At 38.1% G+C, this 22,167-nt stretch overlaps 1 protein-coding gene across 8 annotated transcripts in view; it reads left to right on the forward strand.

Annotated features, from left to right (window-relative positions):
- The window catches only part of FRY (FRY microtubule binding protein), a 586,038-nt gene that overhangs the window by 425,408 nt on the left and 138,463 nt on the right, over nt 1–22,167 (forward strand). For all 8 annotated transcript variants that reach the window (XM_069080517.1, XM_069080511.1, XM_069080515.1 and 5 more), the window contains 4 exons: nt 4,667–4,774; nt 15,574–15,832; nt 17,729–17,911; nt 21,243–21,329. In XM_069080517.1, the coding sequence (XP_068936618.1) occupies nt 4,667–4,774; nt 15,574–15,832; nt 17,729–17,911; nt 21,243–21,329 (637 nt within the window). The remainder of the gene's footprint in view (nt 1–4,666; nt 4,775–15,573; nt 15,833–17,728; nt 17,912–21,242; nt 21,330–22,167) is intronic.

Here is a 22,167-nt window from a genome sequence, read left to right on the forward strand (position 1 = left end):
TTGAGAGTGGTTATTTCCTCAAAATATTTCTTTTAGGGCAACTAGGTAGCACAGTGAATAGAGCACCAGCCCTGGAGTCAGGAGGACCTGAGTTCAAATCCAACCTTAGACACTTAACACTTACTAGCCATGTGACCTTGGGCAAGTCACTTAACCCCAACTGTCCTACCTTCCCTGCTCCAAAAAGCAAATATATATATATGTACCTTAGTGACCCCTGCTTAGGATTCCCTGGGTTCCTTCCCCCAGCTTCCTTCAAGTCTCAGTAAAAATCCCATTTTCTTTTAAGAACCCTTCCATAAACCCCTTAATTCTAGTGTCTTCTTTCTGTTGATTCACTCTAATTTGTTGCATCTATATCTGTGCACACACATATTTATACATACATGTATGTGTATCAGTATGTATTATCTATGCATGCATGCATATGTATATTTATGTATGCATTTTGTTTGTACTTAACTGTTAGACTGTTATCTCTCCCATTAGACTATGAGCTCCTTGAGAACAGACTTTTTCTTTTTTTGTATCCCCAGGTGCTTAGCACAGTAGAAGGTACTTAATAAATGCTTATTGACTGACTAACCATAAGTAAAGTACCTGACTAATAGATATTACAAATGATGATCAAGAGAAAAAATAGATTAAAAGTCTCCTGAATGCGGTTATGCTAAAAATATGTAGGCATACCTATGTGTGAATAATTAATTTGTGTAGTAAACGAGCCCTATTCTATCATCTCTGTGTGAAAAGTGACCCTGGGTGATCAAAGACAATTCCAGTGGAATCTAAGCTGTGGCAGGTCTTACTAAGGTGGAAAAGCTTCAAGTAAAAGCCTAAAACTAGAATACGTGTCACACCTCTGAGGGCCAGCCCAGGTAAATTTGGAGAGATAGATTACATTCTATCCATCAAGCTGTCCGCTACTAAGTGATAAATGTTTTAGGTCATAGCAATTCATAAAGGCCCTCTTCTAAAATGTGGAAGGTTATGATCTCCATCAACAGAAGGAGCATATGCATTGGTCAAATTGTGAATCTTTTCAATCATATAGCAGATCATCTAAAACTTTATAGAAATTTCTTCTTGCTCATGAAATAATAGATAGAGTGCTGGACTTGGAGTCAGGAAGACCTGAGTTCAAATATGGACTTACTAGTTATGGGACCCTGGGCAAGTCACTTAACCTCTGTTTATCTCAGTTTCCTTATCTGTGAAATGGGATAATACGTCCCAGGGTTGTTCTGAAGATCAAATGAGATAATAATGGTAAAGCACTTACTAGTAGGTGCCACATAAATGTTAACTGTTATTACTATCATCATCATAATTATTATTGTTGCCTTTCCCCAAACTCAGTGACCCATATAGGATAATAAAGTAAGGTTTTACAAATTTACCTAAGATTTTTTTTCCATGATAGAAGCATATCTATCAATCAATCAACACATATTTACTAATCGTGTATTATTTACCAAGAACTGCTAGGTATTAGATAAGCAAGTACAAAGCATATAAAATGTTCACAGAAAAAAATATAGGATAAATACAATATAAATAAACAGAGTTTGGTAGGGGGGAGGGGAGAACACTACATGAAATTTTAATTCTGGGGGCAGCCAGGTAGTACAGCGAATAAGAGCACCGGCCCCAGTGTCGGGATGACCTGGGGGATCGAATCCGGGCTCAGATACTTAGCACCACACCCAGAAATAACTGGCCATGTAACCTTGAGCAAGTTACTTAACCTCAATTGCTTTAAAAAAAAAAAAGAAAGAAAGAAATTTTAATTCTGCCTTTCCAAAAATAAGATGGAAATTGGACAAGCCATTTAAAATAGTCTGGTGTAACCCAAAACCAAAAAAGTAAAATACAGTTAGTAAGAGCTGAGCTCTCCCAATTCAATTCAACAAACATTATTAAGTGCCTACTAGGTTGTGCACATCCCTAGGTCTTTCTAACTTAACAGGGTCCAGGAAACCAAGAATTTGTGGAATTGAGATTTGCAGTTGTGTCTGCAACTTTCCCAGTCCTTCCTCCTCCAGACATGAATTTGAAAATTAAATGAAGATACCTCTCCACTCTTAGCCGCTTTTATGAGTGATGCTATTGTTAGACAGCTGAGCTAGCCAAAGATAACAGCAATAATAAAAATGTTAATAAACAATTTAACATCTGCTAATAATGTTTCTTAGTTAAAGGTTGCTCTTGATTCTCATGCTTCCCATAAAAAAGTTAGAGAGGAAGAGGAAACCATGAACTAATTAAAGTTTTTAATCCAGGCAATGCTTTATCAGTCTTGCAGAGCTGATTTTCTACTTTAAGCCAACCTAGGTCAGCTGTTTCCAGGCAGCTCTAAAACTAATCCCAGCTGTTTGAAACATCTGGTAAGCAATCTTAGGAGAGTTTTTTTTAAGCTATATACATTAGTATAAGTGAAGAACAAGGACAGATCACCAGGTTCCCATTGCACAATATCTAGATGAAAGTTTGGTTTAAAGGCATAACTTCCCATCAGTGAATGGAAGAAACTTCATAGTTATTCTTCCTCAGGAATCATATAGGACTCAAAGAAACGTCTATTAAAAGGACTAGAATGTCATTCAATGCTATTCAACTGACACCGAATGCTTGCATTTAATTTTTTTTTGCATTAACAGTTCTCTACTCAAGATAATAACCTTATAAACACATGCTAAGAAACAATCCCACACAGCAAAACATCATCCTAAGAAATACTGCAAAATGTCTATTCGACTGTAACTTTCCTATTGCAATGAGAATGAATCTGTTTGGTACATATGTGTTTGCTACAGACACCATTTTGAGAATGAATGGCTTCTCATGCTACCTATCTCCTGACAGAGAGATGATAGACTCAGGATACATAATGAGTTTTGTATATTTGGAGATGTTGCCAGTGTAGAAATCTGGTTTTTTGAAGATGCATAGTTATAAAGGTTTTGTTTTTCTTTTTTTTAATGAGGAGGTAAGATGGGAAAGATGGGAAATAAATGCTTCTTGAATTGAAAAAATTGGACAGAATATTAAGACACGGAAAAAGTGACAGCCTTCTGAGTTGTTTTTCATTCTCAATACTATCTTTTTCCTAAGAGGATATTAACTTTGAACCAATCCAGCATTCTTTGTCAGGAAAATAAGATATTAGAATTTAAGGATACAAGCACATCCTCTCACCAAGTAAATTATCCTAAAACATTTCTAGTTGATTTCTTTTTTCTATAAAATTATTGAGAAAGTAAGTGGCAGAGAGTCAGATAGACCATCTATATCAACAATGAAAAGTCAAAGCAGTTTGCCATGAATTGTATTGTTTCCATGCTAATTTTACACAGTGTAAAAACAGGATGGACAGAATGATCAAGGCAGGTATGCCTTGTGTACATCCTGCACATTCTCAGCAACATGATTGAAAAGGAGATGAAATATTCTCACAGAGCACTATCCTGTCTGTGTAATTTCAAAGGTTAGAAATATAATGCACTCATCCCTGTAGGATGACTATGCCCAATTTTTAGACAGGGCTAGGTTGTGGAACACACTCTTTGGTGTTAGGTCCATTGTGTTCCCCTGGAATATGTAGAAAGGAGGATAAACTTATTAGGGACACCTTCACTTGCCTGTTGGAAGAGGCCGTAGTTTCATGTCATTAATGCCCTATATTTTAATGTCTTTGGGAATGAATGTAACGTGATCTTCACTGATAACTATGTTCATACTCATGTTTGAGTTTGGTGATCTTTTCAGCAGGGATAGGAATAGGAACTGAACCTATCATTTGACTGTTATAGGAAATTCAAAATTTTCTCAAATGAGAAAATTCCCTCTACAAAAGTGGGTTGTGTTGCTTAGAACACTAGGAGATTAAGTGACTTATCCAGCCAGTATGTGTAAGAGATGTAATTTAAACCTAGGTCTTTCTGGTTCCAAGCATGGCTTTCTGTTCACTGCTTCATACTGGCTTTCATCTTTTCAGTGTAGCCAGTAACTACGAGGCCCCATAGACCTACAGAATGAATGGCAAACCATTTAAGAGTATGACAGGGAGAATATAGTAGAAAGAACTTTGGATTTGCAATCAGATGACCTTCACTGTAACCCTAACATTGCCACTTACTACCTTTGTGACCTTGACCAATTCCTTTCCCTTCTGTGGCTTTCAGGTTCCTCATTTATAAGATAAATATAAGAAAATTGAATTCAGTGACTGTGAGGTTCATTCTAACTCCAACATTCTATAATTTTATGATACTTGTATCAACATTTTGGTGCATAAACATTTTTTCCTCAGATCCACAGCTGTGTCTTTCATTTAAGCTTTCTTCATATCTCTTGGAGCTGAGCAGTCTAGATGTATATATGTTAGAAAATAATTATAGGATAATGAATTTAATGCTGGACTGAGAGGAGCTCTTGGTCCTTGTCCCTTCTCTGTTACAAACTAGCTTTGTGACCTTGTCCAGATCAGTTAACTTCTCAGGGCCTCAGTTTCCTAATCTGAAAAATAAGGGAGTTGGACTGAATAGTCGTTAACATCTTTAAGATTCTGTGATTCCATAAACCTATATGTGTAGATTGAGATTTACATCTTTAAATTTTTCAGAATTTTTTTTAGTTATAAATAAACATTGTTTTCAACTTTCAGGGGTGAGAGAAAGCCCAAAATTGACCTTTTCAGAACCTGTGTTGCTGCGATTCCTCGACTACTTCCTGATGGGATGTCCAAACTTGAGCTGATTGATTTGCTGGCCAGGTAAGTGAACAAACGGTGAGGTGACTCTGGGGGGAGCAGACTACAGATGGCTTCCATGCTGGGTGATATTTCCCAAAAGACAGAATGGTTGTTAACTCAGTCACCAGTATTGAGAATGTACATACTGTCAGCAAGACGTTGTTAGGCAGTATGGAGAAATGGAGCATGAGGTCAAGGAACAAATAGTCTAACTTAAATAAATGTGTCATGTACTTCTAGCAGTACCTGTTCCAAACGTTTTCCCCGTAAACTCCAGTGGTTCCCTATCACATCTGAAGGGTCAAAGTGAGGTCAAAGTTATTTTCACAATTCTAAGACATTTTAATTTTTAATGCAGTAAATATCATATTCTAACTCCATCTCCAAACATGCATTTATTAAAAACCTGCCATATCAAATTCTGTGTTAAGCCCTGGAGATACAAAGACAAGAGTGAAATAGTCCTTTTCTTCAAGGAACTAAAATTCTGTCAGTGAGGTGCTTGTAAATATGTAGGTAGATACAAAATAAATAAATAGTAATGGGGAGGAGAGCAGTAGGAATGAGGAGCTCAGGAAAGGCTTCCTGTGGAAGGTAGTATTTGAGCCAAATCTTTGAAGGAAATGAAAGATTCTGAGGGTGGAGGAGAGAAAGGAATGCACTCCAGGAATGAGGGAGAGAGATGAACGGGACAAAGGCATGAATTCAGGAGCCTGAGAGTCAGGTATGAGGAATGGTAAGAAGACCAATTTGTCCAAACAGTAGAATGTGTGACAGGGAGTGATGTTATGATAAGACCAGAGAAAGGCAGACGGGGACCAGGTTGTGAAGAACTTTACATTCCAAGGAGAGAACTTTGAATTTAATCCTAGAGGTATTTAGGAGGCACTGGAATGAGTAGGGAAGTTGGATGCTTACTCAACAATTTGAAATGCTACCCATGCTAACCAGGCCCAGCAAAAATTCCATCTTTTCAATAAAGCCTTCAGTGTTCTGCCAGCAGGAAATGATCACTCTGTCCATCAACCTTCACATAACACTTTGCTCAAACGTCTCTAGTATACTTTTGCACTATGGCTTTGTATCATATTTTATTTATGTGTAAACATATTTTAGCCCCTTCACTGCACTACAGATCACTTAAAAGCAGGACCCATGACTTATTTTTTGTGTCCTCTTCAGTGTATAGCATGATATCTCATACATATTAAGAATTTCCCCTCTCAAAAAAAAAAAGGTGGCATTGTGTTAGATTTCAAATCTTGTCTTTCTTTTCTTCCTCTGGACTCTGGGTGAATTTTTTAATTAATTTCTTCTTTTCATCTCAAGGTATTACAATTCAAAAGTAACAACAGTTCCTATACAGATAGTAATTAATGTATGTGAAATACTTTGCCAACTTTAAAGCTTTGTATAAAGGTCAGCAATTATTATTTGCTCTGTCCAAATGTCTATAACACATGAGGGTTGGATTGTTACCTCCTGCTAAATTGATAGGATAAAAGGATAGGGCTAGATGCAGACCAAGGAAAGATTGAAAAGGGGAGGATGCGTTGTTGAAGGTAAGCAGATAGGAGGACTTTCTCAGGTTTTATGGCTCCTCTTTAGTACAGGATTGGAGAGGAAATTCCATATTTCTGCTCTTTATTTTGATGGTGCCCAAATCGGTAGGTTTGGAGACAAGACTCAAAAGATCTTGTGACTGAACTTCTCTGTTCTCTAGAATCTGCGTGGACCTCAGTGACAGCCCCTACATTGAGATCTTATAGGATACTCTCACCCAGAGAGCTAAAGACAGACTATCTAGCTAGTCCATGTAGAAGACTGAGCTTTATAATTCTCTTAACAGCTTAATAAAACAAGGCCTGAGTCATGTAGGGGAGGGAATTCTATTTGATTTCATTGGAATGCAATTGCTATTTTTAGTGTGGCATGTTTATTATTATGTACATTCTTACCAAGCCAAAGGCAATGGGTGCTGTTTTTATAAGTCAAAAGAACAAATAAATATTCTTGTGCCTCCTAGTCTTGAGGAGAAGTTAAGAACATGGCAAAGATGGTTGGCAAAGCCTGGTACAGAACCTTTGCCGTAGAAAACCTCAGTCAATTCATCCCAGATAAAATTGACTATTTGATCTATAGCCTCCCCACAAAATAGGCATCTTCAGATATTCTAGGGGCTCAGAGGACACAAATCAAATAGCGTCTTTTTTCAAAGAATGAAGATATATAAGGCAGGTAATATATGAACGAATCAGAGAGATTGTGGAACTTATCCTTTTATAAGTCCCACTGTTAGGGGCAACTAGGTGGTACAATAAATAGAGCACCAGCCCTGGAATCAGGAGGACCTGAGTTCAAAGGGAGCCTCAGACACTTGACACTCTAGCTGTGTGACCTTGGACTGTGTCACTTAACCCCAATTGCCTTGCCTTCCCCCTCCAAACCCCCCCCCCCAAAAAAAGAAGTCCACGGTTATCAGTCTATCAAATGCTGTAGAAAAAGTGCTACTTTAATTTTCAAAGTTTAAACTAACTTAAATAGAGGCTTTGCCATTCCTTACTGCAGGATAATGCGTGATCTGAAGTGTTGCTCAAATATCTGTCTGAATCCAAAGGTACTGAAACTGTCTCTGGTTTGCTAAAGACTAGAAGAGGCATGTGCTTTTTCTAACATGCCCTTCTGGCTTTTTGTGATTAACTATTCAAACTTGCCTAGGTAATATAACTATAAACATATTATCATATACTTGAAATGACATATTTTCGACACATCTTTCTGTGTGATGGAAAGTAAGTAATTGTTCATGGGAAGGCAAGGTGAGTCAGCAAACATTTATTGAGAGCTTAGTGTAAGCCAGGCACTGTGCTAAGCAATGAGAATACAAATACTGGGAGGAAGAAAAAAAAGACAGTTTCTGCCCTCAAGGAGCTTACATCCTAATGGGGAAGACAACAAAAACAAACAACCAAAAAAAAAAGATCGAAAAAGGAAAGAAGTACCAGCATTGGAGCATGATGACAAAGAAGGAAGGATGGCTGATCTTGGCCTTTCCTCACAATGGAGGATCCAAGGGAAGCTCACCAGAGGAAGAAGGGAGCTACAGGAGATCAGTAGCAATAGAGATGAAAATCCCAAAGTCTCAGGTCTGGAGAAAGGACCACTTCAAGTTTTGCATTTTTATTTCACCAAATAGCAACCCATTCAAAGCTTCCCATTGAGATGAGAATCTATTCTGGTTTTCAATAGTCATGCCAACTGGGACTACTACAAACATCCTTTTATTCTTCCCTGGTTGACTCTATGACATTTTCCACAGTAGCTTTTCCAAACAGTTTCCTCTGGCTTCAGACTTTCTATACCACTTCTACCCCCTTCCCTCAAAATAAAAATCTTAGCCTCCTATTTGACTCTAAATCTCTGTAACGCATAGACTTAGATTTTTCAATGAATGCTGAACTTCATTAATCAATATATGTAAAGAATACAAACATCATCCTGCTCTAAGAAAAAAAATATCTAACATGCTTCCTAAAAGTCCCCTAAGCCTCCTTCATACCAATGCTCATGACAGGTTTCCCTCTCTGCCCAGCTGGAGGCTCTGTGTCTCCTTCCAGGGTGGTTGTCTGACAAGTCTATGTCAATCAGCACTGCCTTCAAGTGACCACAGGCTGTCTGAGTCTCAGATGTGGGGGATGCAGGGGCTAGGCCCACTCAAGACCAGGAGGAGGTAAATAGGGCCTCTTGTGGGTTTCTTAGAGTTCTGACTATGGGTATTCCTAAATATTTTTAACCTCATAATTTGATTGGCAGTTTATTATAGAAACGACTGGTGAAGTTGTTTATAATATTTTTTTCCTCTTGGTGTGCTGACCTATCAGAGAGTCCACATATATGCCAATTAATTTTTAATAGCGTATGCATATGTGTTTAAGACATCAAACTGCATTAGTGCTTATGTTTTTCCCTTATTTTTTCCTCAATTACATGTAAAAAAGACAACATTCATTTTTTTTAATTTCAGCTCCAAATACTCTCCCTTCTTCCCTCCCTCTGCCAACCCCACTTGAGAAGGCAATGTTTATCTTCTTAATGAGATACAATTTATAGAAAAACCATTTAGTCAAAACAATTCAGTCACAAAATGGAGGCTTTAAACAAAATGGAGTTAGTTGTGTTAAGCTGATAAACTTATTGCTATCTAACGAAGGTAATAAAACACTCTCACAGGAGGCAGCTAGGTGGCGCAGTAAATAGAGCACCGGCCCTGTAGTCCCGAGAACCTGAGTTCAAATCCAGCCTCAGACACTTGACACACTTACTAGCTGTTTGACTTTGGGCAAGTCACTTAACCCCAACTGCCCTCCAAAAAGCAAAAAAAAAAAAAATTATATATAGGCAAACACAATTGTACTTTGAGGCGGCCAGGTAGCACAGCGAGTAAGAGCACTGGCTCCAGTGTCCGGATGACCTGGAGATCGAATCCCAGGCTCAGACACTTAGTACCCACCCAGAAACACCTGGCCGTGTAAACTTGAGCAAGTTACTTAACCCCAATTGCTTAAAAAAAAAAAAAACACTCTCACCACAAAACTTATTCTCACCACAACTTCAAAACCTCTCCTAATTGTTCCCAGCATCTATTCCTTAGCTTCACATTCTGAGGAAGAGGTGGGCCCTCCCCCAGCCAAGGATAACCACCCCACACACACACTTCTATACCTGATCCCTTTGCATTTCTTCCATTAGGGCATTTCCTCCTTCAATCAATCCTTCTCTCTTTCTCTTTATCTTCAGGGTCTTCTTATCCATTTGCTCCTTTCCCTCTACCTATAAATGTGCCTGTCTCCTCCTTTAAAAAAAAATTAAAGCTTTATTAAAACTAAATTAAATTAAAATTTTATTAAAACAGTTGCCTTTCCCTCACACTATTGTCTTATATTTCCTCTCTCTCTCTCTCTCACCATAAAATCATAGAAAGGGATATAAAATTCTATACATAATGCTTCTGTTTCCTCACTTTCTACTTGCTTCTTGGTCCCTTGCCATCTAATCTAATATGTCCCCACTATTCAACTAAAGATTCTCTCACCAAGGTTAATAATGGCTAGCATTTATTTAGTACTTACAGGTTTGTAAAGCCCCTTTATATATGTTATCTCCTTTGATCCTTAGAACAGTCCTTTGAGATAGAGAGCATCACCAGTCTCACCTCTCTATAACCTTTGATTCTGCTGGTGTTGCCTTCTTCTGGTCTCCTTTCTTGTCCTCTCTCTTGCTCCTTCTCCTCCTTGTTTGCCTGATCCTTCTCAGTCTCCTTTACCGGGTCATTCTCCTCCTCCCACCCTCCAGGTGTAGGAATCCTCTCTAGCTCTAACCTCAGTCCACCTTTTCTTTCTCCTTTCTCTAGACTTTTTTCCTTGATGAGTTCAATTATCATCTAGTCTAGGCAGATGAATTTAATATATCCAGAAATCAAAGTTAAGCTAATCAGCCTAAAACGTGACAATTCTAATTTCTTTCCCTTTTAGAAAACTGGGACATTTGCCTATTTTCAGTCCTTTGGCATTTTTTCCATTCTCCACATTTCCTTAAGGATCACTGAGAGCAGTGCAGCTTCTTTCGGTGTCCTGGTATATAATTCACTGTTCTCTCATTTCAGACATGTCTGACTCTTTTGACTCCATTCTGGGGTTTTCTTGGCAGAGATACTGGAGTAGTTTGCCATTTCTTTTTCCAGTTCATTTTACAGATGAGGAAACTGAGGCAAACAGGGTTCAGTGACTTGCCCAAGGTCACACAACTAGTAAGTGTCTGAGGCCAGATTTGAACTCAGGAAGATGAGTTCCTGACTCCAGACCCAGCACTCTATCCATTGGGTCACTTAACTGCACCATATAATTCACTAGGTGACTTGAACTCCTTGAGGGCAGCTAGATGGTCTTCTCATTTATCTCAGTTCTGGTTAAGTATTTTCATTGTCTGAAGAGCTTTGTCCTTGGTAAAGAAAGTAGAAAAAAAAAACAACAACTATGAGTTCAGAAGATCTCTTCTCTCTATAAACCTTTGTCATCATCCAGCCCCACCTAAGCAATAGGCCTTTCTCTTTATTATTCCTTCTCTTGGCCCCAGCACTTTTTAAAATGTTTACTTTTCCCTAGGTGTTTCCCTTCTTGATATAATACTTATAGGACTTTGCCTCTCCTGTTCTCCCTCTTACCCATCTAACCATTCCTTCTCTGTGTCTTCTGCTGAAGGGTGTTCTCCAAGGTTCTGTGTTTATTTCTCTGCTTTTCTCTCTCCGTGGTCTCCTTTGGTCAGTTCATAAGGCATTTATTAAATGCTTAATAGGTGCCTGGCACCATCATGAATGCTGGGGATACAGATTCAAGGAAGAAAGATAGTCTCTGCCCTCATGTAGTCTAAATTCTAATTAGGAAAGATAGCATATAAAGGGGGCTGCAAGTGGTGGGGGAGCGGAGCCTGAGACTTGCAACATAATGGTGTGGGCTAGAAGTGGCATGGAGTTTTGGGCAAGATAAGGCAAACACTGATCCATCAGACCCAAGGGCAGAATCCAGTACACTGTAGGGAGGAGATAGAAGTAATAGCTGAGTAGAGCCAAGATGGCATGGAAAAGTCTGGGACCCATGTACCCCAAGGACTGCAGTTACCATTTCTATGCACATGGCTTCCAGAATCTGTATCTCCAAGCCTACTCTCTTTCAGGATCTAGAGCTGAAAATCCAGATCTGTATCTCCGGCCATCTATAGAACATTCAAGTGAATATCCTGCCAATACCTCGAACTAAATGTGTCCCAAATCACATATCTTTCCCCCAAAACCAGCTTCATTTTTTTTCTTAGAACCATTCACCTGATTCTTTCACTATAATATCTTTCAAATATGTTCCCTGATCTCTATGCCTACTGCTGCCAGCTGTACACAGGTCCCTATTATCACCTGCCTGGATTGTTGTCTCAGGCTTCTAAAATGACTTCCCACTAATACTCTCCACTACCCTCCATTGTTTCCCATGACTGCCAAAATAATCTTCCTTATGACTAGATCTAGATAGATCATGCCAGTACTTAAAAAAAAATCCTGTAATGATTCCCAGTGGCCTACCAATTCGTATTCAAAATCCTCAATTCCTTTCAATTCAGTAAACATTTATTGAACATCTAATATGTGATACCACAGTCTCACCTCCATGCTTTTGCTTCCATTTTTCTCCATCCCTGAAATGTCCTATGCCCTTCGCTTTGCCTTCAAGCTTCCTTCCTATTCTCTACAGCCCCGCCTAGTTTCTACCTCTTCCATTGGGAAGCCTTCTCTGATCTCCTCTCTGCTAACAGTCTTTCCTTTCAGAACAGGGGTTCTTAACTTTGACTGTGTCATGAACCCCTTCATAGCCTAGTGATATCAATAGACCTCTTCACAAAATAATAGTTTTAAATGCATAAAATAAAATACATAGGATTTCAAAGGAAACCAAATATAAATGAAAATAAAGAGGTGATTTTTTTTTAACCATCAGAGTTCACAGGGCCCCCTGAATATCAGACTCTTTAAGGGATTCCTAGGTTAAGATCCTCTGTTTTAGACCTTGTGTAGCACTTTTATTTTCACCTTTATCTAGATTGTCACATAGAACATAAGCTACTGAAGGACAGGAATCATGGCTTATCTAAGCTTTGTATCTCCCCCAGCACCTAGGGCACACTAAGAGTTCTGTACACAGTTGGCATTTAATGGATGTTAATTGAATTGACTTACCTTCAAGTAAATGTTTCCTGTGAAACATCCCAAGTCTGTTTTATTAGGAAGGTGACTTTGTGAAAATCTGGGATTTTTTTCCCCTTTTTATAATATTTAGCAGCTGTGCCCTTACTTATTCAGTAACAACCTTGTAAGCGGAACACATGCCCTTGTGACCACACAGCTCAGTGATTCTAAATCGCTCCTATGAGGGCTTCCAGCACTGTTTTCCCTGGCACACGCCGCTCCTGGAGAATGCAGCAGCATGTGTGCTGAGGAATCCGAGCCATTGGAATCACTCGGCCTTACTTAGTGCTCCTCATGCCAGCTGGTTGGAAGGGGACAGCTGTCAGTCATGTCAGCCTTGCTGGTTTCATTGGCATGCTTTCATGCCATGGTTTTGTAGCTACCTAGTATGGAGTTCTTTGTGGCTTCATTTAGATTTAGGCACAAACCCTGCAGGTCCACCAATAAACCTTTAGGACCCTGAATACCTATATCCTATCTAAGACTCTTGATACTAAACCAGCCTTCTAGAAGTTGTATCTTGGTCCCATCCCAGGCCATTCAGTCAGTCAGTAAATATGTATTAAGTGCCCACTATGTGCCAAAAACTATGCTAAGTACTGGGCACACAAAGAAAGGCAAGAGTCCCTGCTTGCTGCTAAGGAGTTCGCAACCTAATAGGAGGAAGATGATACAAAAAAGGAAGCAGAAGAGGGGCAGGGAGGGTGCCCCACTTGAGGCATGATGAAAATCCAGAGGAGTGTAGCTGGATTGGGAATGAAGAGATGGCTGCTGTAGGGTGCCCTTTCTTGAATTAAAAGGTCTGCAAGAAGTTCTCTGAAGCCCCAGGGACAAAGTTCTTTCAGAGTACAAAGCTTGCATCCTCTTACTAATCAACAAGTAGTACCTACAAGTTCTTTTCTTGAAAGACAATTTTTATTTCTTAAAGACAAGAAATTGTACTGGACAGAGTGAAAGATTGGTGTTGGGAGACTTGAGGTTTGAAAAACAGTTCTGCCTATTTACTATCAGAGAAACCTAGGGCAAGTAACTTGTCTGCTTTGTGCCTCAGTTCTCCTTAAAGGAATAATAATATCTATACTACCTATCCTATAGGTTTGTTGCAAGGATAAGATATATCTATTATATAATGTGTGTCTGTATATATGTATATATGGAGAGAGAATGCACTTTATAGTTTATATAGTGCTATATGTATATATAGGACTGTATTAACTATTATATAAACTATATATGTATAATATGCATATGCATAGATATATATATATGATGCTATATACAGTGTGAAGTATTGTATAGCTACCATCCATTATTATTTATTGTAACTTCCATTGGCCTCAGCAATCAGAAAGCTTCTTTCTTTTCTGGCAGGTTTTTCTTTAATTGGAATTTCCAAAAGTATGCAAAGTTGACTGCATTATGCACTGCACATAGTGCATGTTTTATGAATGTTTATTGAAATTGCAACTAATTCCTACATTATGTTTTTGTTTAGGGGTTTGGGTTTGTTAGGGTTTTTTCAGTCAGAGTTTCTTAAACATATGAATACCATCAGTTAAGAGTGGTAATCTCCCATTAAAATAAACCTGTAGTTGGGATTGCCTCGTGCACTCAGACTCTTATAGTGGTTCCAAATTGTGTAATTTGACATTAGAAACAGATTCTTTATTTTAAATTGTTCTAAGTGAAGGGTGAAACTAATCTCATTTGAAAGGCTATTGTACAGACTGGGCTTTGCTTAAGAATTACATCTAAATATACCATAAATGACTTTAATTGTTGATCCTGGATATATTTGTCTGGTTTTGTGACTAATCATATCACTAGTGGTCAGCATCTGTTGACTTCCTCAGTTATGCTAGGTGTCATATTAGAGACTATGCTGATGTCATGGTTTAAGTTAGAGATTAGTTTCTAAGCCATCAGTCAATAACAGAGATATAGTCAAGGAGAGTCTAATCTGCAAATAAGAGAAGATGATTTATGACTTTTACCTTTAAATTAGAAGCCCAGGTTAAGGCCCTATAAGTTTTATTTCTGAAACAAAATGCCTTTCTGAAGCAAGGATCACCTAGGAATAAATCAGCTAAATTGGAGAGACTCCCACTAAGGAATTGTAGCATCCTTTAGCAATAAAGAATATTTGCTTGTTGGGCTATTGAAATACAGTCTGTCACTAATTTAATGCTATGTAGACAGAGCAATCAATCAGAAAACATTTATTAAGCAGCAGCAATGTCTCAAGTGCTGTACTGAGTCCTGAGGATACAGAGAAAGGCAAAATACACAGTTTCTGTCATGCAGCTCACATTCTAAAGAGGGAAACAACATGCAAATAGCTATGTACATACATGCAAGGTAAATGGAAGGTTAACATCAGAAGAAAGGCACTGATGATGAGAGGACTGATAGGGGGAGAGAAGGGAGAAGAGAGAGGGAGTTCAAGAAAGGCCTTTTTCAGAAAGTGGAATTTGCATTGAATATTGAGGGAAACCTGGGACTCCACGAGGGGAAGATGAGGTTTGAGTGCAGTCCAGGCCTGGTATGTAGTAGGTATTTAACAAATGCTTGTTTACTTGACTTGGTGAATAGTCAGTGAAAAGGAACAGAGTCAGAAAATGGAGTCTCATCACTAATGGTGCTACAGCATGCCCTAATAGGTTAATCCTAAAATACATTTTGTTCCTACATCCAGTCCTATTACTCATTTAGGGGTGCTTCTGAAGCAGTCGCCTAAATTCTCTTAAGCTCATTTATCTTACTTTTAAAATAAGATTATTTCCTAGGAAATAGCATCTAGAAAGTTGAACACATTATTTGCTTTTTTTTTTTTTTTTGGACCACATCTGTAATTCCATTGACAAGGATCTTCCAATGAAGAAATTCCCTCTACCGGGGCAAACCAGCAATTAATCTATAACAGGAGTTGACTGGGGCGCTGAAAAGCTGTGACTTATGTGTAGTCTCCATGCATTATTTATATGAAAGAACAAGGTAAATGATTTGTCTGTGCTTCTTTTTAATCCTGCAGGCTGTCCATCCACATGGATGATGAGCTTCGTCATATTGCCCAGAATTCCCTTCAGGGGTTACTTGTTGACTTCACAGACTGGAGAGAAGATGTCTTGTTCGGTTTCACTAACTTCCTTTTGCGAGAAGTCAATGATATGCATCACACCCTTCTAGACACATCCCTGAAACTGCTACTCCAGTTGCTTACTCAGTGGAAACTTGTCATCCAGACCCAAGGCAAAGTGTATGAACAAGCCAACAAGATCAGAGGTTCAGAGGTCTGTCCCATTGAGGGGGTGTGCTCAGTCTTGTCCTAATAGTTTTCTCTCCACATTATGTTCTTACACTTTATTCATCTGCATAGATGACAACCCAGGAAGAATTCTCCACTCATTCATAGGTCTACCCAGGTCCGTCTCCTTGCTACTGAGCTTTTCTTTCTCCTTCATGAAATAGGACTGAGGAGCCCAAGAGATGAGACCACTTTAGGTTTGCTAGCGGAAATGGAGCTGCTTATTTCAAAGAATGAATTTTCTCACAGATTTGTTAATGAAAGAAAAACTTTAAATTATAGGGAGCTTTTGGTCTAGACTGGAACTTGGAAGTGTATATAAAAGGTTATAGCTTGTACCACTGCATAATGGCCATTTGTAGGAAGTGTACTTGTCTCTTTGTGGAATACCCCTAGAGAGAAGAAATACTCATCACCCTCTTACCTCTGCCTGAGTAGAAAGAGTGAGTAATGCTCAAGGGAGTTTTCTTAAAGAGAAATATATGATGTAAAAATCAGAGGTTGTGGGGATTGGCAAAGCAGTGAGCAGGTAGGATGAGAGGGCTGTTGCTACAGAATGAAACAAACCAGGGGAGCAGGATAGGTTTTACCAGGGCATTCAAGAAATCAGGAGCATTTATTATCCTAGTTATTATTAAAACCATAACCAATAATAGGGAGTCAACAAGACGTAGTAAAGAGATTTGGCTTTGAAGCCAAGAGCACTTGGATTCAAGTCTTGCCTCAGTCACATACTGGATGAGTGATCCTGGATAAGTCACTTTACTTCTCACCTGCAGAGAAGATACCAACTTGTATTTATAGAATTTTCTCATCTAGGAGTCCCTAAACTAATGAAATCACAAGTCCAGTCCCTATTGTTGCCTTTAGATAATATTTAACAATATTAATTTAGTTTGTGAATAGAGCATCGGCCCTGGAGTCAGGAGGACCTGAGTTCAAATCTGGACTCAGACACTTAACACACAGACACACACACATACACAAAACTAGCTGTGTGACCTTGGGCAAGTCACTTAACCCCAACTGCCCTCCCCAAAAAAGGCAATATTAATTTAGTTTAATATTGATTTAAATTTTCTGCTAATAAATTCTATTAATAATTAATGTTAATAACTAAATAATAAATATTTAATTTGTCTAAGGGCTGGTAGCATATACCTGTAATACCCCTCTTCCTGGGGAGGCTGAGGCTGGTGGCTTACTGGAACTCAGGAGTTCTGAACTGCAGTAGGACTAAAGCCTATCAGGTGCCCAAACTAAGCCTGTCACCAGTATGGTAGGTAAACCCTTGGAAATGGGGGCTGCCAGGCTGCCTAAAGAGGAACAAACTGTCCCAGGTTGGAGACAGAACAGGTAACGTTTCCATCCTGATCAGGCATGAGTTCCGGCCTGTGAGTGACCACTGGACTTCTAGCCAGGACAAAGTAGTGAGACTCAGTCTCAAAAAAAAAATTATCTTAGAATCTGTATTCTTCAAGATTCAGTTCAAGCTCCATCTTCTATAGGCAGCCTCTTACCCATTTACCTTGTATCTGTTGGTATATAACAGCATACGTACAAGTTACTCTTTGTGAAAGAATGTAAGTTCCTTGAGGTCAGGGACGCTTCCATTTTTGTCTTTGTGTCTTCAGTGCCCACTCCAGTGCCAGGCATATAGTAGCACTTACAATTGGTTGAATACATTGCATTGCAAAATAGGTTAGTCTAGAAAAATCAAAAGGGGTCCCTGTCATACATATATATGGATTCACAGGCATCTGTGTAGCAATGTCAATTTTTGAAAGTAATGCATGGCTAAAAGACTTAAATATGGTACTTGAATACCTGCCTGCCAGTGATGTTTTTGTTTTCTGAATGGGCTGTGCTTGTTGTATTCCAGCTAATACCAAATGGATCTAGTCACAGAATACCAACAGAACGAAGTCCTTATTCCAGTGTATTACATGCCGTGGAAGGCTTTGCCCTTGTGTTACTATGCAGTTTCCAGGTGGCCACACGCAAACTAGCTGTTTTGATCCTCAAAGAAATCCGGGCTTTATTTGTTGCTCTGGGCCAGCCAGAGGTATGTGATTTTCTTTCTGAATTTTCAGGTGTAATTCAGAGATTAACATAAAAAAAAATACAAATTCTCACTTTTCTGTTTTATATGCATCCTACCCCATTAGATTAAAAATAAATTGTCAATTTATCTTCAGTTGGACGTTGTATATACCTTACTCATGACATGCTGAAAAACACAGATCACAAGCTTAAGTAGAATTTTATCAGAAATGTTAACCACTCATTGCCTTACTGAGGGCCTACTGCATACATAGAAGTATAGTAGGTTCTATGAGGAAGTTAAAAAGAAAATGACAGCCCTTTGCTTTTCAGGTGGGAGGAGGAAGACCTGTTTATAGTATTATTGGAGATACAAAATGTATGCCTAAAAACAAGAATAAGATATTAAGATTTATTTTTCTTAATCTTCTAGTGCACAATTCACATAAAAGGTATATATGTATGTATGTATGTGGTGTTCCAAAAGTTTTAATACAGTTTTCATCTGCTAAAACTTTAAAACTGCAATAAGACTTTTGGAAAACCATATAAATACATGTGAGCATGTATGTGTGCGTGTGTGTGTGTGTGTGTACAGATAATATTGCTTACTTAACAGTTATCTACAATACATATACACAACAATAATGAAATATATAATAATATGAAAATCAAGTGTATTGATGCAATAAACTATATTAGTCATACTAAAAACTATAACATATTATCAAATTCACAACAGTTTCTGTAAAATCTTTTAAAATCCCAGTGCTTTTAAATCTAAACCTCTACTTATTTTACTTCTTTAGTCAAAACTCAGTAGTTTATACCTAAGGAGCTAATGAAAATATGTTAATGATAACTGATTAGTAACACTATATAAATAAAGGGCAACTCGGTGGTACAGTGGGCTTTGCAACAGAGCCAGCTGGAGTTGCACCTGGGGTCAGGAAGACTCATTTCATGAGTTCAGATCCAGCCTCAGACACTTACTAGCTGTGTGACCCTGGACAAGTCACTTAACCCTCTTTTCCTCAGTTTGCTTCATCTGCAAAATGAGCTGGCTGAAGAAGGAAATAGGAAATCATTCCAGTGTCTTTGTCAAGAAAACCCCCAAAAAGGGGTTAGGAAGAATTAAATATGATAGAAAACAACTAAAGCATTATGTAATATCTTTAAAGGTTTAACTTTCCTAATTTTTAAAAGGTCAGTTTTTGCATATAATTCATTATTATCCTTTCTGGTAGAATAATTATATTGCTTAATTCTCTCTTCTATACCACAAAGCATATGCTCTCCAAAGAAATTGGACAAAAACACTGCCAGAATTCATCCCCTCTCTGAGATTCCATGATTCTGAATGAAGACAAAGACCTTCTCCTCAGCCTCTTCCTCATAGTGTCTCCCTGAGCTCTCCCAGATGAATAATCTGCCTGATATTTTCTGATGCCAGTCTAAGATAACACAGGACTCCTTACAACTTCGGTGGACTTTCCACTAATCCACACATAAGAGATGTCCAGAGTTCCATGAAATCAGAGGGAAGATCATTTCCAACTATAGGGGATAAGAGAGGAGAGGTCAATGGAGCCTCATATGATGTATAAGCTGTTACTGCACAGAAGATAACAGATCACTTACTAAAATTAAATAAAATCTAATGCCTTATAGAACATATGCTCGGGGCAGTTAGATGGTGTAGTGAATAGAGCACTGGCCCTGAAGTCAGAAAGACCTGAGTTCAAATTCGGCCTCAGACACTTAACACAAAAACTAGCCATGTGGCCTTGGGCAAGTTGCTTAACCCCAATTGCCCTCCAAAAAGAAAAAAAGAAGAAGATATGCTCTAGGTTAGGAGTCCAGATATATTGTGTTTAGAATCATTGTCCCAGGTACTTAAAATTAATGATAAGGGAATGTTTTCATTAATAGTACATAGTATCAGTATTTGGGTTCCTTCGAGCGTATATTAAGATTTGTGAAATTCAGAGGACAGCACTGAGGTTGAGCCGTGCAACACCCGTATGAGAAGGAAGGGTCTTCACCCCCCCTCACCTACCTACCTCCACATTCAATGGAATCCTTGAGAAGGCTTCTCTCCATTCAACAAATACTTAAGCACCTAGTATATGCTTTGCTGAACCCTGGGGGATGCAACCCATGAAATATACCCGTTATCTTTGTATACAACAGAAACAGTTAACCAACATCAAATTGTGAACATTTAATTCATGATTTGACGTGACAGGTGTGTATGCATATACATGTATGTGTACATATGTGTATATACATGTATGTATATGTGTGTGTGTAAAGATATCAAAGTCATCAGGTTGCTAAATGCCACAAGGGCTTCTCCATTAAGGGATGGCCACACTCTACTGTAGATGTTCTAAAGAATTCATTCATGTGATACTTAATGAAACATCTACTCTATGGATGTGCTATTCTAAGCACTATGTAAGACAAAAAGGTTATTAAGATATAAATTGAGATAAGGCATAAAATAAAAATCTTGTTATCTCAAGAAGCTAATGAAAGATACACATAAGAAAACATGGCAAATGAAAATATGATAAAAATAATAATTCATGTTTATATAATGCTGAAAGGCTCACAAAATGCTTAAGTTACAACAAACCTCTGAAGCAGATAATGTGAGTTTTTTTAATCCCACTTTTCAGATGATGAAACTGAGGCTGATGAGAGGAGTTAAGTGACTTGTCTGGAGTTATAGAATTAGTAAAAGAGCTGGGATTTAAACCCTTGACTTTGGACTCCAAGACCAAAGGTCTTTCCCCTAAGACGTTCATAAGGGAAGTCCAGAGTTCTGTGAGATTAGGAGGGGAGAGATTAGTGAAGCTTTAATATTGGACATAAGCTCTTATTGCAGAACTGATAAATACCTTACTTACTAAAACAGGTAATATCTAATGCCCTAAAGAAAATATACTCTAGATTAGGGGTTCAGATACATTATATTTAGGTTCACTGTCCTGGGTTCTTAAAATTAACGATAAAGGAATATTTTTTATGAACAGCATATAGTATCAGTATTTGGATTCCCTTGAATGTATGTTAAGTTTTATGAAATTCAGTCAGGTACATGTCTTTTTCAGTGAAGTACAATTTGTGTCCAGTAATTATCACCACTTAAGGCTTGAGAGGCTGCTTAGGTAGAAAAAAAAATGCCAAGTTTTGTCTCATGAGCCAACTACCAAGCTCTCCTAGGAGCTACATTCCTTATCACCATCTTCCAGACGGTTCTGCACCAGCAGCTAGACAGAGAAGGTAGGAAGTGCAAAGGATGGGTTTACTTTACTGTGGAATGTAATTGTCTGCCATTTGTACAGGATGATGACAGACCTATGATTGATGTCATGGATCAGCTGAGTTCTTCTGTTCTTGAAAGCTTTATTCATGTAGCAGTCTCAGATTCCGTAAGTACCCATTTGATTGTGTATTGTGCATGGCTCCCAGACTAAAAAAAAATCCCCCAAAAGACCTATAAATGGAGAAAAAAAAATTGGAAAGAATTCTTTCCATATTAACATATTAAACATATTGTTTTTAATATTAGATATTAAAACATATTTAATATTAAACATATTTAAACATATTAAACATCTGTTTAACGTGTTAAACATATTTTTTAAAGGACAACTTTCCTAACATTAGTCTAGAGTTTGTCCTTGGATCATGGGCCATAGAATTAATAGTACTAATTTCTTTGAGAGCTACAATTTCTACAAGAATGAATAAGAATTTGACAAGAGATTTTATTAGCCTGACATTGATTTATTACCACCTGAATATATCCTTCCCATTAAAAAATATGCAGCCAGTTCTCAATTTTCTGCACAAATGGACAGTAGCATAAGCACAGCTCACAATTTTATTATCCCTTTTTTAAGATGAAAGTACAGCCTTGGAATCTGTGCTGACTTTGGGTAGATATTGAAAGAGGCAAACATGATGGACATTGGGCAAGAAAGAGTCCCATAATTGTCCACAAAGCATAGAGTGCAGAAAATCTGCCTGAAGACAACTGGAAGATAGCTGTATATGTATGTATGACCTGAAGGCATATGCAAGATTTACATGGTCTTTTCTAGCAGAGATCCAATAATCCCCAAAATATTTTCAATATCCTTGTTTCTCTGTGAGGCATTAACAGTGATCTGAAATTATATATTGATGTGTATGATTCCTGTATTAAGTAACTCATACTGTTTTTAGTGTGTATTTCTCAAAATAAAAATATTATACCAGGTGTAA

The sequence above is a fragment of the Petaurus breviceps genome, unplaced genomic scaffold, assembly GCF_028583685.1.
Source record: "Petaurus breviceps papuanus isolate PSGF00001 unplaced genomic scaffold, PetGlider_PUasm1.0 91133, whole genome shotgun sequence".
NCBI classification, from domain to species: domain Eukaryota; kingdom Metazoa; phylum Chordata; class Mammalia; order Diprotodontia; family Petauridae; genus Petaurus; species Petaurus breviceps.